Source organism: Cydia splendana, chromosome 17 (genome assembly GCF_910591565.1).
Source record: "Cydia splendana chromosome 17, ilCydSple1.2, whole genome shotgun sequence".
Classification (NCBI taxonomy): Eukaryota; Metazoa; Arthropoda; class Insecta; order Lepidoptera; family Tortricidae; genus Cydia; species Cydia splendana.
Genome location: NC_085976.1, coordinates 12728976 through 12750775, shown reverse-complemented (window position 1 = coordinate 12750775; position 21800 = coordinate 12728976). Strand labels below are relative to the sequence as shown.

The window sequence follows — 21800 nt, the reverse complement described above, 5'->3', positions numbered from 1 at the left end:
AAGAAGAGTCGTAGAATGTATGGGTTCCCTTACATTCCACGACTTCTCTTTCCGCACAGACTCTCTATTTAGTAACAGCTATTTGTAGTAGAATCGAAAACATCCAACCCGCCCCGGGCATACCTTGCCATACGTAACTTTTGAGAGAAAGGATAGCACTGGGTATAGACATACATGTCAAGGCACGTGGGTTAAAAGAAACAAAATATTAATTTGCGCATATTTTTTCTTTAATACGAGCATTTTACAACAATATTGAAACGAAATCATCATTTTGAGATCTGCTGCCAACATACACTACCGGCGCTCAACAAATAAACATAAACCGCGCACACTAATCTATATAAACAAGTCGCATAAGTACATACAGGCTTCCCAATATACTCTATACATACACTATAACTATATCACCACTGTCGCTCAGAGAACGTCCGCTAGGCACAGTCACGTTTGTTCGCTCACTAGTAGATCACTTCGTACACTGTGGCTTTCTTGTCGCCTGAACCCGTCACGATGTATTTGTCGTCGGAGGAGATGTCACAGCTTAGTACTGATGATGATTCTTTTGACTGTGGACAAAAATATTATCGTATAAAATATTATGCATTGAAATTAGAGCTACAGAAAGTTCAATTATTAAACGATTTAAAGTAAAGTAAGGGTGAAGAGTGAACAATCTTCTTCCTCGCGTTATCCCGGCATTTTTGCCACGTCTCATGGGAGCCTGGGGTCCGCTTGACAACTAAGAAACAAGGGAAGCGAAAGCGAAGAGTGAACAATACAGTACGGAATCGGAGCCCGAAAACTCGAAATGGCGGGATATATTTATTTCTTGAAGTGGCCAGACATAAAGCACTGGACCGAGACCAGTGGAGAAATTGGGGGAAGGCCTTTGCCCAGCAGTGGGACATGACAAGACTGACAGGCTCCCATATAATAATATAATCTCTTCTAGAATCTAAAACTCTTTGACTATAGTTCGTTTTTTTAGCATTAGAAAAAGGTAAACAATCTTAACGTGTCTTTTTATTGAAAAACTCTTTTGAAAAATAAGTCACGGCAAATATGTAACAATTATGAATCATATACGATTATTTACATTCTTTTGCTTTCATAAGTAATCGTAACTGATTTAAAAAAAGCGTTTTTCAATTATAAGACACGTCAAGTTCGCGTAGTCTTTTTCTAATGCTAATAAAAACGAACTGTAGCTACTAGATGTGTATATTACCTGGAATATACTGGCGCCGTAGGGCGTGCGCCAGGCGTTAAGCAGGTTGTCCTTGCCGGTGGACACGAACCACTTGCCGCAGCTGGCGAAGCGCAGCGACAGCACGCACGACTCGTGCAGGTGCAGCTGGTACTTGTCCGGCTTCACCGCGTGCAGCACCTCCACGTTGCTGTTCTCCATGCCCACCGCTAGCCACTCGCCTGGGGAATTAATAATCCGGTTAATACAGATCGTTCCAACTCTCATATAGCCCGTAAGGCCCAATGTACAATATTTAAACAGAATTTTAACTAAGATCAAGGCGGGGAAGAACGGCATATAACATTTTTGGATGGGAAGACAGTATCTCTCGTATTTGTATACGTAGGTACTTCGCTCAATCACAGAAAGTCGCTCCTTCTGGTCTGCCGACCTTCTGTAAGTGGAATATGTGTACAAACGCAAGAAAGAGCTTGTAGGCGGTCTTCGCCACATTGACCTTATGCATAAATAATAAAGCCACACTAGTTCTTTTGTTCAGTACATCTCAACCCAATTTTTTTATAATACACCTGAATTCAAATTTGCCTAGCAAACATTTTTCATGATGGATGTTATGTGTCTCGTAAATTTAGAGTAACATTCCATTTCTGACCGCAGCTGCACTACTAGTACGAACGCGTCGGTGTTATTGTCAATTTCCATAGTAAAATGAATGGTAGTGCTGCTGTCGTTGGAAATGGAGTGTCACCTTTAATTTCATCTGAAATACACGACATAAATGGTGATCCATTTACAGTTCTCTAGAACAAATTGAAAGTCTTCGTAAATCGTATCATTTTTGTCAAGCGTGTTTGCCTTGCTCCGCCTAAGCTTGCGGTTTTCATATACAAGTGCTGTATGTTATCAAATTATGTGTATGAATTGGGTATTTTACCTGTAGGGCAGTATCCCAACGAGAAGATTTGAGAGCTGAAGTCATGCTGTTGCAACTGTCTGCCTTCTCTCAAATCCCACGACCTGAAACGCAAACAACAAACATAAATATAAAAGTAGTTTTAAATTTACAAAAGCAAATATTAAGGTGATCTGATTATAAACTGCTAAATTAGTATATGGTGAAACGAAGCAGCATACTGCACAGTATTATTAAACTGAAAATAAAGTGCATTTTGGTCAGGATTAAAATTAAAAGTACGCTGACGCCAGTGACGCCACACAGACCGCGCGTTTTACCCACGGCGACTTTTAGTACCGATACATTTGCGACTACAATTAAACAGTCGTGTTTCATACACCTATCGTGCGTCAGAAGCGTTTCAAAATGTAGCCGCATAAATATAAAAAGTTGGCATTTGCCAAGGTGTTTTAACATTTTGACCGCCAAAGCGGCTACAGCCCAATATCAATTTTCCTGCATTCCGACAAGGTTAACTTAGGTGAAGCGCCGCCCACGATAGGCGTGGCGTTCAAAGGGTAAGAGTGGTATTCCACCTGCCCAATTTCTTCGTCCAATGTCATTGCGTCTCACTGCTCTCATCAAGCAAACTGTGAGTCGCAATACACATTGGACAGATGGAATACTACCCTAAGGCAGGGCGGTGTCAATTTAATGGGTCGAGAAAATACAAAATCAAGTAATAAGTATTTTAATAATGTACTGACCGCACAGTGTTGTCGAGGCCGCCGGTCCACAGCTTGGTGCCGTCAGCCGAGATGTCGATGCAGGAGGCGCCGTCCGTGTGCCCCTGGAACTGCCGCACCAGCGTCTGGTTGTGCAGGTCCCACACCGCGATGTTGCCGTCAGAGCAACAGCTGAAGCACACCTGGAATACACATATGACACTTAAAAGCGGGTCTTGGCACTGTAATAGAGGCGATCAATTGAGGCGGGGCGATCAATCTACCAAACGCATCTTACAAACTGTAATATCAGACTTTCTCTATTATTTCATCACGAAACGTCCACAAAAGGACGATGAAAGAATGGGCAAAACAGTCAGTTCTGTAGAAAGAGACTGTTTTGCCCAACAATTTGACATTTCACAAGCTAAGCAGCTGGCTTAGAGACGATAATTCTCAAGGAATTTCGGTAGTTTTTTTTGTCAAGAATATAGTAAGTTATATAGGAATATAGTAACCTATGTAATATCTATCCAGTTTCAGTAGTATGGTTATAGTTCCAGTACAACCACATTTTAATTACCGCAGCAGCGTTAATAGCTAGTTGTAAAGCTAAATGGGCTGTAAACCGCGAACTTTTGCAACGCGGCTGTGCTAAGATTAAAACTGGTAATCTCCTAGTACTGGATTTTTAACGTTCCTGTTTTAGTTGTCTTTAAGTACCACTATAAAGAAATTGAAATACATGTTGAAATAGTATCTTTGCTTAGAAGAGAAACTGGATTATATCTGGTTTAAGTAACCGTGATTAAAAAACATCCTATATCGGAATTTCACGCAGCGTTCTTTACGCTGTACTTGTCTTAAGCGTTGCGTTTTTGTTGTACATTTTGTTACGCAAATAGTGCGTCTTTTGAGGTGTAGTGTGACCGATCCTTACCACTCCTCACTACCGCGATATCGGGTCAGCAATGAGAGTCAAAACTCCATTCGAAATTTAAAATTTCACAATGGTTTTTTGGCTGGAAAATTAATACTCTTGGGGGATGAGAAGCTTCTAATTTGTGAGGTCTACTGGGGATTTTTGATTGGAGCTATGTAATAGTTGTTTTACTCTGAAAGAGAATAGGTTTGGTTTGAGTTATACTGTGAGGCTGGCAGGGTCGCCATGTAAGGATGCCTTCTGGATAAAGCTAACGAACGAAAACTGTGAATGTGATAACTACAAAATTGATCAAATATTACTTAAATCTTCTCGAGGCAGAGGTGTAGCTTTATTTGACGTTCATAAGCGCATTGTAATATGCCTACTTGAATAATAGAGTATCTTTATCTACCTTGGAGTCGGGGCTGATGGCGAGCGCGTAGCAGGCGGGCGCGGAGGAGGTGAGCTCGGCCTTGATGCGCGGCGTGGGCGACGCCAGGTCCCAGATGGACAGGTTGGAGGCCTCCCCGCCCACGATCAGCGTGCGCCCGTCGGGGAGCAGCTTCACTGATCTGATGTAGTTGTCTCTTTGCTGGAACAATTACTTTGATTGTGACTAGTTTGAAGTTGTTTCATTAAATTAATACACGTTCTTAGCTGAGTCATGCGCAATCAGGCAGGGTAATAATAGTGATCGGAGGTTTATAATTTGAAAAAGAAGCCACAGACACACACAGATCTTAACAGGACCATGATATGCCACTTGGTGAAGCGGTCACCCAAATATGGTTTGTAAGTCTTTTATACATATGTTTCTCTTTTTGTATGTTAAATAATTCCAATGTCATCCTTGCCTTAAAAATATATGAAGGCTTGAATATACAAAAAAGGAAACAGCTTAATATTTATAATGTATTTTTCTTTCACAGCAAACGTGAATTGATATATTCTAATATAAAAATGTACCCAAAACCCAAACCACGACAGTTACCCACTCACCAAGCAGTCCAGCTGGCTGACGGGCGCCTTGCTCGGCTGGCTGATGTCCCACACCTTGACGCAGCCCTTGCCGCCGGTGTACACGTACTTGGTCGGCGACGACACCGTCACCGCGCACACCACCTCCCCGTGGGCCAGCGCGGACACCTGGCGCGCGTGCCGGGGGATCCCGGGGCCCATTAGCGCGTCAGGGGGAAAGGGCACAGGTTGCATTTGCCCTTCCGCTGATACGTGGAATGAGTAGGCTCTGAAAGAGAATAGGTGTGGTTAGAGTTATACTTTGAGGCTGGCAGGGTCGCCATGTAAGGATGTCTTCTGGATAAAGCTAATGAACGAAAACTGTGAATCTGATAACTACAAATTGGATCAAATACTACGAGTAATTCAGTATTCATGTGCGTAGCGACTTAATTGGATATGGTACACATTATTGTTCTTGCAAAACTGACTGTCAAATAGTACAATGATGTCGTACCATGAACATTCACATTTTTCCCACACCGTGCGCAGCTTTGCTTGTAATTTCCTCAACCACATACTTTGCCACGTAGCACCTAGCCAATAGGCCGTCGTACTTGGGAGACTGTGTAGAGCAATGAAACATAAAACTAATCATCTGTACTTACGGTTTGCCACCAGGAATGGGCGCCAACGACGCCGGCCCAATCGGCGGGCGCAAAGGCTCGTACGCCAGCGCAGCTCGCGCTGAGTACCCCGCCAGGCCGTACGCGTCATGCGCGCCGTTGCCTAGATACGGGTACTGCAGCGCGGGGGGCTTCACTGCGGCCTTGAGAGGAGCCCCGGCTGCGCCCGCGCCGCTCGCGCCGGAAGTCGGCGTCACGGGCTTGGAGATCGGCGTACTTGGCTTCTCATCGAGCTTTTTTGCTGACGGCGTTGAGGCGTTGCTTGACGTGCCTGACCTGGAATCGTAAGTTGATCTGTTATAGTTTAGTTTAGTTTATTTATCTCAATATACAATTTTCATACAGGTAAAATATACATACATTTCAGCTTGTACTACTTGTCGTATGATGATTGTTTTTTAGAATAATAATAAGAATTAGAACCGAACATCAAAATATAAAATAATATAAAATTAGTACATAACAAATCAAAACAATGCAAATTTATTTTTAATTAAAAAAAACGTCAAAATGTCACAATAGTAAAAAAAATAAAAATAAAACAATGTCAATAGAAAAATTAAATCAGGCTTAGGCATACTTATAGGCCTGTGTAAACGGTATCAAAAGAAGAATAAGAATCATTTGTTGTCAAATAAAAATATATAATAACAATAGGAAATACAATTATTCATGTAAAAGCGATTACTGGATGTTTTATAAAGAGCTAAGCTGTGCGTTGGTGTAATTATGTATTTATTTTTATGAAAATTATTCACACTAGGCAATTAGGCATCGCCTCTTCAGTTAGTTATTGTTTTTAGAGAAACACTGCTAACTGTCCTTTCAACCCAGAAGAAACTAGGTTAAAGGCTCATCAAACTCTGCATCAAATGCTTCGTTATAAAGAAGTGTTAAGTCACCATAATATCAAGTTGCACGAGACAGTGAAAGCGTGGTAACACATCTTGACACTAAAAACAAAGTCAGTATCTCCACAGCTTACCGACGGTTTATCCATCAAAGCGTGTCTAATCCCATTACAGTTATTAGGAGTACACTAAACATCGGTGTCAGTAATTGATTTAGTGAGAAGACGGATTAGATAGACGGCCGGACGACTCCTACATACACTGACCCTATTAGAGGCATGTATTTGCTTAGTATGGCTTCTTTTAAATGGATAAAGCGATTATGGAGAATTTGTGCTCTACATAGAGCTTAGACAGAAACGGAGCGAGGTGTAAAGTCCGATCAAACAAAAAATATATATAATAGAGGTCATTTTTCCGATTTGTTGATGAAATAAGGCACTAAGTAAGTTATAGTAAGTTTGACAAAATTAAAAATATCTAATACATTCCGATAAAAATATTTAGTGCGGCGTTTTAATAAAAAACCGGCCAAGTGCGAGTCGGACTCACGCACGAAGGGTTCCATACAATTACGCATAAAACGGCCAAAAAATCACGTTTCATAACACTCGCTTAGTAAATGTGGAATTGCACGCAGGTTTAGTGGGAGTTATAGAAAAAGCGTTCTCCCTAGGGAGTTATGAAGTTTCTAGTGCCATAATTAGCAGGAGATCTAAGGTCCACCACCTTGCATTTTGGAGACAAAGCAAACCGCTTGGAACAGGTGTTCCTGGGGGTGATCTGAGCTGATTAAGCCCGGTTGCCAAGAGGTTCCCCCCAGCAGGTGGGCAGGGGAGGGGGGGAAAAAGTGCCTCCGGCGCGCCTCACTCTAAGCTTTATATCTGCATACATCTCGCAACTATATCAAGTTTGGTGTCATTTTCGTGTAATTCGAAGATGACGAATTCATTTCTGTGACTAAATTTCCACTCACCCATACAAAAAAATCGAGAAATTCAAAATTCAAAAAAAATCTTTTAATTTTTTTTTTCGTAAATCCTCTAAAAATTTTAAACTATGAGGATTTGCTCTAGAAAAAAAATACCTGTGAATAGCCCAGTTATCCTACTATACAGAATAGTAAACTTGACCAACATTTTTTTTCATAACTCTGTTAAAAAAAAATGTTTTGTGTCGCGCGGCGTACCTGCATTGTAAGAACGGTATGCAGCGTTTAGGATTTTTAAGTATGTTTAGATGATTTCTGATAAGTTGTTATTCTCTTCTGGTTGTTGATTGCATTAATAAATTACTTCTGGACGTGATATATATACAAATATAAATTAAATATATAAATATAGATGTTGGGAAAACCTTCGCCAACAGAGTTAAGTATTATAAATGTGATAAAATTAACATTATTATTTGTATGTCTTTTCCATATCTCGGGACCATGGGGTCCCGGACCTTTGGGAGGCGTACGTGGGGCCGAAGCCAACAGAGCAGAGGCCCTTTAAGGCACTTTAATCTAAAAGCAAGGGATACATGTGGTGGATACTATCCTCGAACGCACAATGTGATACATCCGGAGATGGTCCCCGCCAGGTGCAAAGACTATTGCAGTGCAGCACTTTTGTGCTGCGATGGGAACTAAGGTCATGGGCTATAGATTTGAAAGTTGGATGGACTGGATAATGGGCTATGGGAGAGACTAGCGGACACCTGCCGTGACAATCAGTCTCAAAATTGTAAATGACAGGTGGTGACTCGCCAACTCCTTGAGTGGGCCCCGCAATGGCCGCACGCACAATGCGACAACAGGGCAAGGTTGTCGAGATGTGAGTCTGCGGTAGACAGATCCCGGTAATCCGTTCAGCAGGCCGCCGGCGTTATGACATTTTACACTTCCAACCTGGATCATAGGTCCCGCTCTTGCGACTCCATTCTGGCCGGCCAATCAAGGCAAGCACAGAGGCGAGGGCCAGATGACAGGGGCCTCTGGAATAGGGGTCCGCGGTGTCGCCACTCACCGTCAGCTCGCCACAAGCTGCCCCCGCGGGACATTATTATTATTATTGTGGTGTTGTGGGCCTTTGAGTAATGCATTGACCAGCATTGATCTATTGTGACGGCCCTTTAAGTTCATTACTAATGCCCGTTGCATCCAGAAAGTTCCAGATTCTTTGGGCCGTAATGTTTTGTACCTCATAGGGTTGCACTACGTGTCGCCCTATGTAGGTACTCCTTTTTGACATTAGTGGTCCACAAGAACAGAGAATGTGCATTGCAGTCTCCTCTGACTCCTGACAGAACCTGCATGTCGCATCTTGTTTCTTGCCAATTTGAAACATATGTTTGTTCAACTTGCAGTGTCCAGTCAGTATTCTGGTCACCGCGCAGGTTTTGTGCCTTTTGAGTCCTAAAAGCTCCTTAGCAGTTTTGCTGTTGAACCCTTTGATCAGAGCTTTCGAGTGTTCTTGTCCTTTAACGAACTTCCACCAACCGATTGCTCTCGTTTTTTCTGTTGCTGAGCAGATAATATGCATCTCGTTTTGTGCTTCCACAGAACGGTTCTGGGCCGACCAGGGGTGTGTCTGCGCCCTTTCTAGCAAGTTCGTCCGCTTCTTCGTTTCCGTTAATGTCGGAGTGCCCTGGTACCCATCTAAGTGTAACTTAGTTGGAGTAAGCCAGTGCATTTAGGTTTGTTTTACAGTTCTGGACTAGTTTTGAGTTTGACTCAAGGGATTCTAGTGCCAGCGGAGCAGCCTGGCTGTCTGAGTTGATGTAGAAATGCTGGTGTCTTAGGTTTCTATCCAGATTGATCTCCGCACATTTGTTGATGGCGAAGACTTCTGCCTGCAAGATTGAGGCCAGTGTGCCCATGCTAGCTAGCGCTCTGAGCTTAGATCTCTCACCATAGATCCCACATCCTACAACATTGCCTTTCTTGGAACCATCTGTAAGTATACCAGATGTGGCTTTCCTTTTCGACGTACATTTGGTTGTTGATCCATTTGTCTCTAGGAGGTATTTCTACTGTGTACAGTTTGGTGAGATGACATTCGGTGTGCGTGTCATCAGTGGGTATGCTAAGAGTTCTATTCGCAAAAACCCAGGCCTTTAGATCGGTTAATGCCTGAGAGCGCCATTTTGGCCTGTTTAGCGTGCATATTCTGTAGACGCACTGCTTGGCCTCCTTTTGCACCTGCAAGTGGAGTGGTATGATGTCCAGCAGTGCATCTAGGGCCGCTCCCGGTGTCGAGTAGTAGGCACCTGTTACTGTTAAACAAGTCGTGCGTTGCAGGCTGTTTAGAGTGTCTATTGCTGTCTTTTGGCTGGTTTTGTTACACCAGACTGCGGAGGCGTAGGTGACAATTGGCCTCACTACCGCTGTGTATAACCACATAGCAATTTGGGTCTTAAGCCCCATCTTGCTCCTGTCATTCGACAGCATGACCACATGGCCATTTTCGCTTTTTGTATAATGTTCCTCAGGTGAGGGTTCCAAGTTAACTTTTGGTCGAAGGTGACCCCTAGATACTTGACCTCTGCCGAGAACGGTATTATTTGTCCATTAAGTCTTGGTTTTGTGAGTTTATCGAGCTTCCGTTTCCTTGTGAATGGTTAAATGGCTATTACAGTCTTGCTCGGATTAATGGACAAGTCATTTTCTCTACACCATTTGAATATTGTGTTTAGAGCTCCTTGCATTAGGTTGGATATTGTGTTGAGGCAAGGGCCTTTGACGATGACTACAAGGTCGTCGGCATATCCTTGTGTATCAAAGTCTTGGCCTGACATGATTGCAAGAAGTTGGTCCACCGCTAGGGTCCATAATAGTGGAGATAAAACGCCTCCTTGTAGGCACCCTTTAGTGGTATAAAATTCATGCTCTATATATAGTATTGATGGTCAGAGTGGCTACTCTGTTCGAGAGCATGCTATGTACCCATCTGGTGGTTTCGTCTATTCTTTTTGATTTCATACCATTGAGTATGGTCTCTGTGGGTGTATTGTCGAAAGCACCTTCAACATCAAGGAACGCACATAGAGCGGTTTGCTTTTCCTCTAGGGTTTTCTGCACCTTGTCAACCAGGTTGACATTTCGGCGACACGGCGGTTTTCAGTTGTGTCACATGTTCCGGTGTAGGATTTGGTCTATGTTTGGGGACAGATTATAGCCCCTCAGCAACAGCCACCTTGCCCTGCTGACTGGGGCTGGTCCAAACAACATGGTTATTCGGAGCCCATATGGACAAGCCTACCTGCGGCGGCTGCTGCTTGTTTAGAGCTTATTCGTTGCCGCTGCAAAACAAAATGCGCAGGAGGTGCAACTGCGTTAAAAAAAACCTAAAATGCACAGTCCCATGGGCATGTAATGGCAATTACGAACAATATATATCTTATTTTAACCCGCATTTTTTGTCAAACATCTCCTATGTTAATTTTATCACATTTATAATACTTAACTCTATTAGCGAAAGTTTTCCCAACATCTTTATTTATATATTTAATTTATATTTGTATATATATCACGTCCAAAAGTAATAACAACTTATCAGAAATCATCTAAACATACTTAAAAATCCTAAACGTTGCATACCGCTCTTACGATGCAGGTACGCCGCGCGACACAAAACATTTTTTTTAACAGAGTTATGAAAAAAAAATGTTTGACAAGTTTACTATTCTGTATAGTAGGATAACTGGGCTATTCACATGTATTTTTTTTCTAGAGCAAATCCTCATAGTATAAATTTTGTACAGGATTTTCGAAAAGAAAAATTATAAGATTTTTTTTGAATTTTGAATTTTTCGTATTTTTTGTATGGGTGAGTGAAAATTTAGCCACAGAAATGAATTCTTCATCCTCGAATTATACGAAAATGACACCAAACTTGATATAGTTGCGAGATGTATGCAGATATAAAGCTTAGAGTGAGGCGCGCCGGAGTCACTTCCCCCCCCCCCCTCCCTTGCCCACCTGCTGGGGGGAACCTCTTGGCAACCGGGCTTAATCAGCTCAGGTCACCCCCAGGAACACCTGTTCCAAGCGGTTTGCTTTGTCTCCAAAATGCAAGGTCCCCTTAGAAAACGGGACCTTAGATCTCCTGCTAAATTAACAGTTTTTTGTCTTTATACTTAATTTTTGTATCGCAAGTGTGATGAAAAACATTGTGTGTAACTCGTGGCGTAATAATATTGCAAACTCGAGTCTATAAATCGCTCCGGCAAGCCGTCGCGATTTAACTTACTCTCGTTTGCAATATTCAACTTACGCCCCATGTTGCACAGTGTACTATTGTTGTATGGGAGCCCCACTTAAATATTTATTTTGTTTTTAGTATTTGTTGTTACAGCGGTTATAGAAATACATCATCTGTGAAAATTGCAACTGTCTAGCTATCATGGTTCACGAGTTACGGCCTGGTGACAGACATACAAACAGACGGACGGACGGACAGCGGAGTCTGAGTAATAGGGTCCCGTTTTTACCCTTTGGGTACGGAACCCTAAAAAATGTGAATAGATTCGTTTAGTGAAACAATTCGTAGGAATCCAGTGGAGCAGAGGTTTTCTAAAGAAAAGTAATCAGAATACTACCTAGGGCTATGAGGTGGGTGCTCCTTCTTGGGCTGCAGCTTGTCGAGACCATTTTCTCGGGGCGAGGGCGCTCCGTTGTGCGGCGACGTGGGCTCTTCACTCGCGTCGTCTACCACCAGTTCCTGAAAATATTCATAAAGACAGTTGTAATTTAGTCATATCATCTACAGATTACGTAGGTAGATACAAATAAAACACTATAGGCTTAACACGTATGGAAGGCAACCTGAAGAAGATGGGGAAGTACGAGTAGGTACACCAACTGGAGGGATATAGTAAAGGGCACTCAATCGCAGTGCCAACATAAACGAAAAAAAAACTTACATGGCCCATGTCTTTTTCTTCCTTCTTCATTTTCTTATGGTCAGGTTCAGCCGGACTTCTCGTCCGATACTTTTCTCTTTCACCGGGTGATATGGAATTTCTCTGCAACAACAAAACAGCACGGCTACAGAAATAGTACACCCACGTTTTTACTTTAACAATACGGTCGGGTAAACATAATCAAACCGTTTACGGTCGGGCTTACGTAAAGCAATCAATCGATCATTGTTCGCAAATAAATCGGCGTGCAGCGAAGCGAGCGCTAGTCAATATCAATATCAAAACAAGCTGAGGCAGAGCAAACTGACCGCGTGATTAGCTCGGGGAGTGGTCACCGCCTGCCCCCCGGTGGGGCCGTCGGCCGCAACATTTGGATGAGTGCGCAAATACGGACTAATGAAATAATCATATACGTGACGACCCGCTCGGTCTGATTCCGCCGCGTTGACGTACGTATCACGAATATTATGCGCTGCCAGACATCGAAATGTATTCGGATTACTGATATTCGGTCGAGTGCGCTGCGCTGTTAGACAGATGCTATTTCAAGTGCACGCAGCCGTGAGGGCCGGTCGGGTGAAAAGGCTTACGTGTCTGGTAACGGTGGTGAAGTCAACATAAGCACCTATTGCGAATATAGCTATGAATCTACCAGGTGGTGGTAGCCAGTCCTGTTCGTATGTTTTATGATACCGCTCCAGGCGCTTTTATCGTTCTATAAAACCGACAAGACTTCGCTTATCTGTGACTATATCATTCTAGAGTGGTTCTGAGTAAGTAGGCAAGATGATAAAATAATTAAAGTAGACGTCCAGGATACAGTTGTAAATCTAATTCAGATGCTGCTACTGTACCACCCTCACGTCCGTCTCTGTCACACGGCGTGGTTGCACTGTAATTACTTATGTCGTAACTGGTCATGAATGAGAAACGGCCCGTAATCCTCGGCCCTCAGGGAGCGAGGCGTCCGCACGCCAGACCCATTTACATAATCAGTACCTTGACTCCAAGTAAGCGCTAAAATCGGTGTAGGTAAACAGTGTAGCTGCGGTGTATTTGCTATAATTGAAATGCACCGCAAAGCGTAAAATAATCGCGGCTAAGAATCTGCATGAACGTCCAATACCTAATCTGACTTTCATATACAATCAAAGGTGCCTATATCTACTCGTAAGCTCGGAACAGGGCGCTTTATTTGTGAATTAATTTCGATACAGGTAAAGAGTCTATTTAGCCTTACAGGGCAGATTTATAAACAACTAAGTCACCTAATTGGTCACTAGAAACAACGATATTAAATTTGCCGTGGGCAGATTATTACCGAGATGCACCAGATCGATCAAAATTACTTTCAATTGAAAAGGTTGATAAGCTTTTGCGCCTGAGATCTGAGATGACACTAAAGTGCCTATATAACATCGGTAAGATGAAGACATGGTGCTGTTTAAGATACTTGTACCGTAGCGAAGCCTGGAGGGTGGAACGGGCCTAATTTTACGAGGCAGTAAGTTAGAGGCGAGTGGCAAGCGCCTGTTAATTTGCTCGCCACGCCGGCCTGTCGCCGCCCGCTGTGACTTATCGTACTGCTCCGCATCGCACCCAGACAATAACACTTTATGTCGGATTCACATCTATTTATCGCCGGTTGAGTACTTAACAATACACTGGCTTTGTTTAATATACTGTTCTATCTTACTGTTGAATACCTTCTATCTGCTCATAATTTTGTTACAAAAGGGTCTAACTTGTACACGAACTGTAACGTATAAGTCGTACGGTTAGTTAACCTAATTATCCTAATCTAAAAGTCTGAAGCAAACTTAGATAAAAAATAAAAATTCTATCTACTACTAACCGAAAAGAGCACCAAAATTTTTTAATAGCGAAAATATTTGTCAAAGAAACTAGGGAAAATAAAATGTGTCCCCAGATAATATCGCTAAAAGAAAGAAGGTTCGCACGAGCGCCACAGTTAAAGACTAGGGAAACAATAAAACGGGACGAGCCCGTTACGCTGGTATAGGTATTAGTATGTAAGATAAATAACGTGGGTTATGGCGGCGTTATTGGATATTTTGATAGTAGTCGAAATGTAACCAATAAACTTTTATCATTGGCACAAGTCGCGCGGTCATAAAACCGCGTCCACGCGCGGGTCGGGCCTTAATTTTACGATCACCCGATCTCCACAGCATTCGATATCGAATTTCAAGTGGGCTATTTCGAGGGCCGCAGCGGTAATGTGACGTGTCGGGTTCGATTGGTCGGATTTTATGTTATACGAGGAACTCGCTCGAAGGTCTGCGGTTATTACTGAATTTATTAAATCGAATTGTGGTCACGGTTGTTGCTGGAACTGTGACTATTTGCTGTTATTTGATAATGTTGGCTTTTTATTTTCCTTAATTAACGAGGCATATTATGGCTACAAATGTACGTACACGTTCTCACACTATAACAAACAATCAATAGGTATCCGTATGTTCCTAATAATTATTAAAACATAAAAAAGGTTGTGATACATATTCCTTCCTAAAAATAAAAAGCTGTGAATGTATTGAGTAGTCATTTACCCAACCTTTTCCTTTTTCAACAGAAAAGCGGACAGAGCTAATCTTTACTTTATCCGATTACGCGGGTCGACCTCAAGAAAAAGGCAATTGAGTCGGGGACGGGGTCGCGGGCGGCGCCGTCTCGCTACAAGCTTCGACAACACGACTTATCGGCTACCGTTCGCGCCGCGAGCCAAGGAGCACACACTCGCGGCGTGTGTGTGCCGTAGGGGGAGGCAGTGACGTAACGTATAAAGTGGCAACACACAGGCGCGCTGTTAACGCCGCCCGGGCTTATTGTCTGCGGTCACGCGACGAGCCGTTTAGCCGCGCGCGCCGCCGCCGGTTAACCGGAAGGGGGGGCGGTTAACCGGACGCTGGGGGCGGAAGCGGGGGAAATAGATAAATAGACCGTCCGCTCGGAAATGTACGGATTGAGTTCGGACTATATTTCAGGCATAATAGTTTTGAAAAGTTACGTGATTTACACGCGACGTTTTCAGCTTTTATCGAAACTGCGGCTCCACCGGCTTTATACGACTTCGTTTTATGATACTGTCATCGAAAAGTTTTACTGCGCACCATTTACTTTTAAAGTCCCATTACGTTCTCAATTTACAACTTTGTATAGGTTTATGCAGGTGAGTCGAAAAAGCTTTTCAACCTGCCAATTTTCAAACCAATGTATTGAATTTATAGGTCTATAGCTAGTTCACACACATTTATTTTTTGTACCGTGCAGCGCGTCTGCAAACAAAAACGAGCCTGTAGGCAAACATCGTTTGTAAACGACATCCCACACATCGGCATCGAAACCCACAAAAACGTCAGACTTGCACCAAAAAATTAATTGTTCGCGTAAACCGCGGGACGCAGTACGACTTTAAAATTAACTTTTACCGGTTCATTCGTATACATAAATAATGGAGGAATTTCTGGATACACATTAAACTCCTATAAAGAATACATTAGCATAAATTTATGGTAGCGAGTCGGCGTTTCGAGCGCGTTTTTACGTGACTCGTAAAGTTTATAGTCGCGAGTGGAGGATTGCGTTTACTGCGCGCTATCGGTTTATGGCCGACCCCAAATAACCAAATTGCCCGGCGCTCGTTGTCGGGCGGGCGTCCGCTGGCGCTCGTGGTCCGCGCTCGCGCCCGCTGCCGCCCGCACCGTGCCCGACCGCACGGTGAAGTGCGCGGCCATTACGCCGCCACTCCGCGTTACGAGCGCTCTCGGAGGGAACTCCGGCTGCGCCATACTCCGTACCACTCACAAATGCACCGCTTGGAAACTTGCCTGATAGAATTGATGTTCATTACTGCTTTGTTTGCTACCTGCACTCGATTTTTATAAACTTCAGTTTCAGTTTTATACTTTCTGTGATACGGTACGTGGCATCTAAATCTAGTCAACTAACGAATGATACCCATTAACGCGTAGCCCTTGTTATTGCACAAGAGAGGTGTATAATCCGATGTAAAGTAATCAGCTAACAAGAAGTAGAGTCGGGCTGATGTATCACACAAAGCAAATTCCGGGAGCGTCGTCGATAAGCAATCTCACCCTCCCTCGCTCCATTACAGGAGTAATTAGCACAATTAACAGGAGCAGGGGCCGCGGGCGGGGCGGGGGGCGATCGCTTTCACGCACGCAAACAAATGTCACGTGGCACGGCGCCTTAATTAAAACGATAATTGAGTTGACTTGCGAAACTCGCCCGCCATTTCGACATTCCGAGAGAAATTTCACGGAAACTCTCCCCCTTCGGGAACTACGAAGCCCTTAAGTGTCGACGACTTTAATTTTGTGTTAGCGTCTACTTTGCGGTCTCGTGGCAAAATTTTAATACGGTGTACACGGCCTCGCTTTGTAGAATTACTTAAATAAATTACCCGGAATCGAGTTTTGACGCGCAGAGTTGAGAGGTAGCTCGTTTATAAAATTGGTAGAGGCGAAATTGCTTACTTCTAGACACGTACAGATTTGTTATATAGAATTAGGTACCATTAACCTTGTGAACGGATATAAAAACAATGATTGTTAATATAAACCGTATTAACGCGTGACAAATGTCCATGGCGTTATTATGGTAATAAAATGTATCGGCGGAGCGCGCCGCTCGTGTTGACATCGCCGCCGGTTCCTTTAATTGTGATCCCTCCGCTTAAATCAGAGAGGGAGGCTCCGCTGCCTCCGCGGCAATATGTGCGTCGACACTCTCGGGACTTAATGCCGGGGATAAACAATTCGTTCCGTCTTCATAAGTGATTCCCTTCCAAATAATAGCTAAATTAATTTGTAGCGTGCTCAGCCTTCTTAAATGATTACCTACTCCGTTACGGTATTTTGAGTACTAAATGTGGCGTTGTATGAAAGAGCGTAATGAACCTGTTTTGGAGAAGACTCGAGGCAAATTAATTTGAATTGAATACCGCCCACGCGAGATTTAACAGTTGAAGTGTCAATAAGATATGCTAATGAGTCTCCGGTACAAGATACCGGTAAGTGGGCATTTATCTTGATTTCTTTTCCAGTTTATGATTTCGCAGTGGGCCGAAGGGTCAGTATCTCGATAAGCGGGTTTGCGGTCAGCGGCAGCATTCGCATGATCGCCGCGACCCCGGCGGGCGGCGCGTGCGAAGGGGACGCGTTTATTTAAATAAGAGCTCCCTCGCCACCCGTCAATAAAACATTAAACACGTAACAAGTTTATGCGCAGCGACAACCCTAGCGGATTCCGCCACTTCGTTAATCCGGGGCGGGGGCAGCCCTAAATTAGGGTCGAGACAAGCCGTAATCCCCCGCTCGGCGCGACGGGGGATTTATATTGTTATTGCTCCGCGTCCGGAATTATACGAGGGTTGAGGGACTAATAAAAGGGGAAATTTAATTCCTAATGATTCTCGTCTTAGCCCGTAACGAGGAAAACTCGAAAAAGGGCTGCGACCCGCTCGCTTTTTTATGATTAATCGTTTTAAGCGGAGCGGAGATTATTTGAATCGTGCCCGGCTGTTAGTTGTCTAGTTCGATTGTTTGTTTTTATCGGATCGACGTGTTCGTAAAGTCGGAGTTACCTAACCATCAAATTGGATTACAAATTTATTCATGAAACATTTTCGATGCCCGTACACGGTGTAGCGAGTGAAGCATATGTAAATGCGTGATAAGCACGAAGGCATTGGAGGTGCGGCGTGGAGCGTGCGGCGTGGCGGGCGACACGGCGTCGGCGTGTTGGGCAACACGGCGCAGCGAACAGGGCCGCCGCTGCCGCATTGTTAAACACGCCGCCCGACAACCGCAGCGCATGCACCTTGCCTTGCGTCGGGCCAATATCGTGAACAACCGCCGGCTACGGGTAACCGCAACCAGTATACTGAGATAATTTGTGCGCAATTGGCTCGCTCGGTGGCAGATTGTTCAATGTTCACGAAATGATGCCAATTCACTAGATAAATCTAAAGTTAATATTTATTAAATGTTCTTCATTTCTACGTAATTGTGGTATGTGATCCACGCAGACCGATTTTACACCGTCTAATGGCAGAAATTTTAAGCAGTAGAATACTTTTTAGTTCACATTGCTCATACCTAAATAAAAATTTAACTAAATTGAATTGCAGTCTTAAGTTGGTTTTCAACCCCCGACGCAAAAAGAGGGGTATTATAAGTTTGACGCCAATGTCTGTGTCTGTGGCATCGGATGGACCGATTTCGATGCGATTTTTTTTACGTGAAAGCAGGTTTCCTTGCGGTAATAATCGACCTAGCAGTTTGAAGAGTATTAGCTCTTTTCCAAAATGATGTAAGACATTTTTGTTCGTAGAGGGTTTTTAATTTTTTTTATTAATAAGTAGTTATATTTACAGTCCATACCATACCGTAAAAAATAATCGATGCGCGTCAAAGGCAGCGGCCAAGTCAGAAGTAGGTACCTACACCAATTTAGTTGAGACAAAATTAAAAAGCATTTTGCCCAAGAATTACGAGTCGCATCAGAGAAGCTGCGAGTAAATAATATTATATCGTTACCTGATACTTATAATAACAAAAGTATATGTAGCCTTAAAAGCATATACACAGTGAAAATGCTTGGAGTAAACCTCCGAAGCGTTAGGCGCTCACGCCGTCGCCCTTCCGCTCATTACGCCGACTAATTGAGATAAATTATGAAGACGTGCAGCGAGCCGCGAGCGATCGCGCGCCGACCTGCTAATTACATGCAGCCATTTCAATTACCACCACTGCTTATGTTTTTATTTGTTTTTTTTTCTTTCAAACAAGTTCACGGCGATTATAAAGTATCGTGAGAATTAGGGCTTGAAGTAAAAAATTAAACACACTCTAGTTAGTCACGTTCACGCGGCTCTTTGTATTGCTGACTGTTTGAGAAAATCTTGCTCGGAACGCATTATTTATGTTTAGTTAGTATTTCAATAAAATGAGTCAGTAAAAAGGAGACTGTAAAATGTTTATTGCTTAACAATAACACGATTAAGTCAGCGGTTATGTCGTAAAAATGAAGAATGTAATGAAGTGAATGCAATATGTGTTGTATTGTAGGTAAGCGGGGGTATGGTAGCCATTATGTATGCGGGGCGCAGGCCACACACGTCGGTATGAGCATCAGCAGGGCTGCAAAACGATCAAGAAAACTCGCTCCTTTAACCATGTTCACTAGAGGAGTATTGCGTGTTTCGCATACGTATCTCCATGTCGATTCAAACATTCTCTTTTCAACACCGAGTTGAATACCAATTTTCGTAATTGGTTTTCCATGGAAATGATTGTGAGTTGAGGCAGTTACTGTGGTAGAAAAAGGTGAAACTGTCAGCACGGTAAAGGGACAAAGACAATAACTTATATCCGGCCGTTTAGGAATTCCTGTAACGTCACGTTCGATTCTCGGTCGCAAAAACTCGTTTACGAATACCAGCCAAAGCTAAACAAAGAAATTACAGCTGGGGAGTTATAATTAATTATAGTAGTGGCCTTATAGCGCGTATCGTCGGTCATTTAGTCGCGCGACCCGCTAATGTGTCCATCTTTATTTGATGCACGAGGACAAGGTGGGTACTCTGTATAAATGTAGTCTGTTTTCAGAGCATGTGTGTGGCAGCCCCCGTGGCCGAGTGGAAACCGCAACAGGGAGCATGTGCGACCGCAGCCATGCTGGCTCGGTCACAACATGCTCTGCCACTGACAACACCTTTTTACTCGAATTTGGAAGAACGGAACTTTCCAATTCCAAGTGCCCAGCTGTAAATTTTAAGCCAACTTGTGATAGCAAACTTACGTTAAGGCTATGTTTGTGAAAAGTGTCGATGTTACGAGCAAACAATCAAATTACATCTCGGAGCTGTATAGCACTGAATATTTAAGAACTCACGTCAGTCACCCTATCTATTTACCCATATATAAAAAGAAATGCTGTAGGTTATGTATATGTAATAACCTAATAACATTTTAATAACTACGTTTATTAGTACTCGGCGTTATTTAATATCTTCGATCACTATCAGAATAAGAATTCCAATAACAATTAATCCGTTGCGCTCATAACTGAATCACTAAAATTCTTACTTTTTAATTAAGTCATAAAATCGATCGGAATCAAGCACAGCGTCGGCATGAATTCGGAGAAAAATGTTGCACTTTGAGAGTAGTACATTTCGTTTTGTTTACTGGCACCTATAAAATATTGCACTTTCGTTACCAGCGAATGCAATACGTATTGAATATTTCATTTGGAATATTGAATCTGTGGAAGTGGCGTTATGACACGGTTCGTCGCTGCCGCGTGATATTTGATTAAACGGCTGGTGAAACAATGACTATGAAATACATTAGCATCTATTGTGAACTGCGCATCTATTTAACGTATTTTTGTAGGCATTCGATTACACTGAAATTGACATAGATACATCATTTGAATGTTTTAACTAGATTTAAGGCAAATGACACTTTCTTTTAGAATAGGTTCTGCTATAATAGTCAAAATTGAGATATTATCAATCTTTTGGTGTTGATGAATAGAAAATGTAGAGGGTGCTTTTTCGGCTCTAATGAGACGTTATACTTATAAGTTATAACAAATGTGACTGTCATCGTGATAACCTTAAAACGCGACTACACTAATAATTTGACAAAATCTACTATATCACGTATGAAGAGATTCAAGACTTAGAATCTTTCATTTTTTTGTCCCGGGTTCATACCTATCATCAAAAATTGTTTATGAAAGAATGAAGGAATTTCTTCAGGCGCATTGAGAATAAATAGGTTTGAAATATTGAATATTCCATTCGCTCACGTACTGCTCTGAGGTATTGTTGTGGGTGGGAGAGGGGGGTTGCGATTCGATCAAGCCTGCATGAATCGATGCGATACGGGTATCGGGACAAAGCCGCGAGCACGACCAGCGCCGCCTACCTCTGTGGAGGTAAGCTCTTAACTCACGGCATTAAATGTTATTTGAATCGCAGAAATAACAAAGCATGATCCAAATTAATAAGCGCTTGCCAGCAGATCAACATTTATTTATTTTTTGAATCGTTTAGCTGTGAAAGCGGAGAACAAACTTGTTCGGTTTTACATTTTTTAGCATTAAGTAGGTACCAAGGATAGATATTTACAAACATTAGCATTTTAGTCGATATGGAAAATGTATAGGTACTACAAAACAAACGTGATACACATCCGCTATTATTAATTACTCAATTAAACCATAATGATTAACACGTTTACGGTCTAGTAATTTATTTAACCACTTATAATCTTCAGCGACACAAACCTTAATGTACCTACCAACCAGGACAAGACAGATAATCTGTCGAGATGCAGCGACGTAGTAATCTGTTATTCTGTATCAAGGCGGAGCATAAGGAGATTAGAGCGGAGCGCTAGGCGCCGATCAGCTCAGTGAGCATAATCTAAATGTATCTGCGGCGCTGAATAGATCATTTCGTAGGCAGGGGACATGGGGACCGTCCGCGGCCGAAAGGTTAAGCCCGTTCAGCCGGACCGATGTGTTCATTACGTACGTTTCGCTCTCGTGTTGATAGGCTTGCTTCCTAAATATCGATA

General features: G+C 42.8%; 1 protein-coding gene across 1 annotated transcript in view; it reads right to left on the bottom strand.

The window, feature by feature from the left end:
• Positions 1 to 208: 208 nt before the first annotated feature.
• The window catches only part of LOC134798819 (protein groucho-like), a 75564-nt gene continuing 53972 nt past the window's right edge, over positions 209 to 21800 (bottom strand). The window contains exons 8-16 of the mRNA XM_063771204.1: positions 12163 to 12264; positions 11839 to 11960; positions 5384 to 5677; positions 4758 to 5004; positions 4171 to 4350; positions 2876 to 3036; positions 2148 to 2230; positions 1232 to 1431; positions 209 to 569 (exon numbers count right to left, since the gene is read on the bottom strand). Of these exons, the coding sequence (XP_063627274.1) occupies positions 462 to 569; positions 1232 to 1431; positions 2148 to 2230; positions 2876 to 3036; positions 4171 to 4350; positions 4758 to 5004; positions 5384 to 5677; positions 11839 to 11960; positions 12163 to 12264 (1497 nt within the window). The 3' untranslated portion in view covers positions 209 to 461. The remainder of the gene's footprint in view (positions 570 to 1231; positions 1432 to 2147; positions 2231 to 2875; positions 3037 to 4170; positions 4351 to 4757; positions 5005 to 5383; positions 5678 to 11838; positions 11961 to 12162; positions 12265 to 21800) is intronic.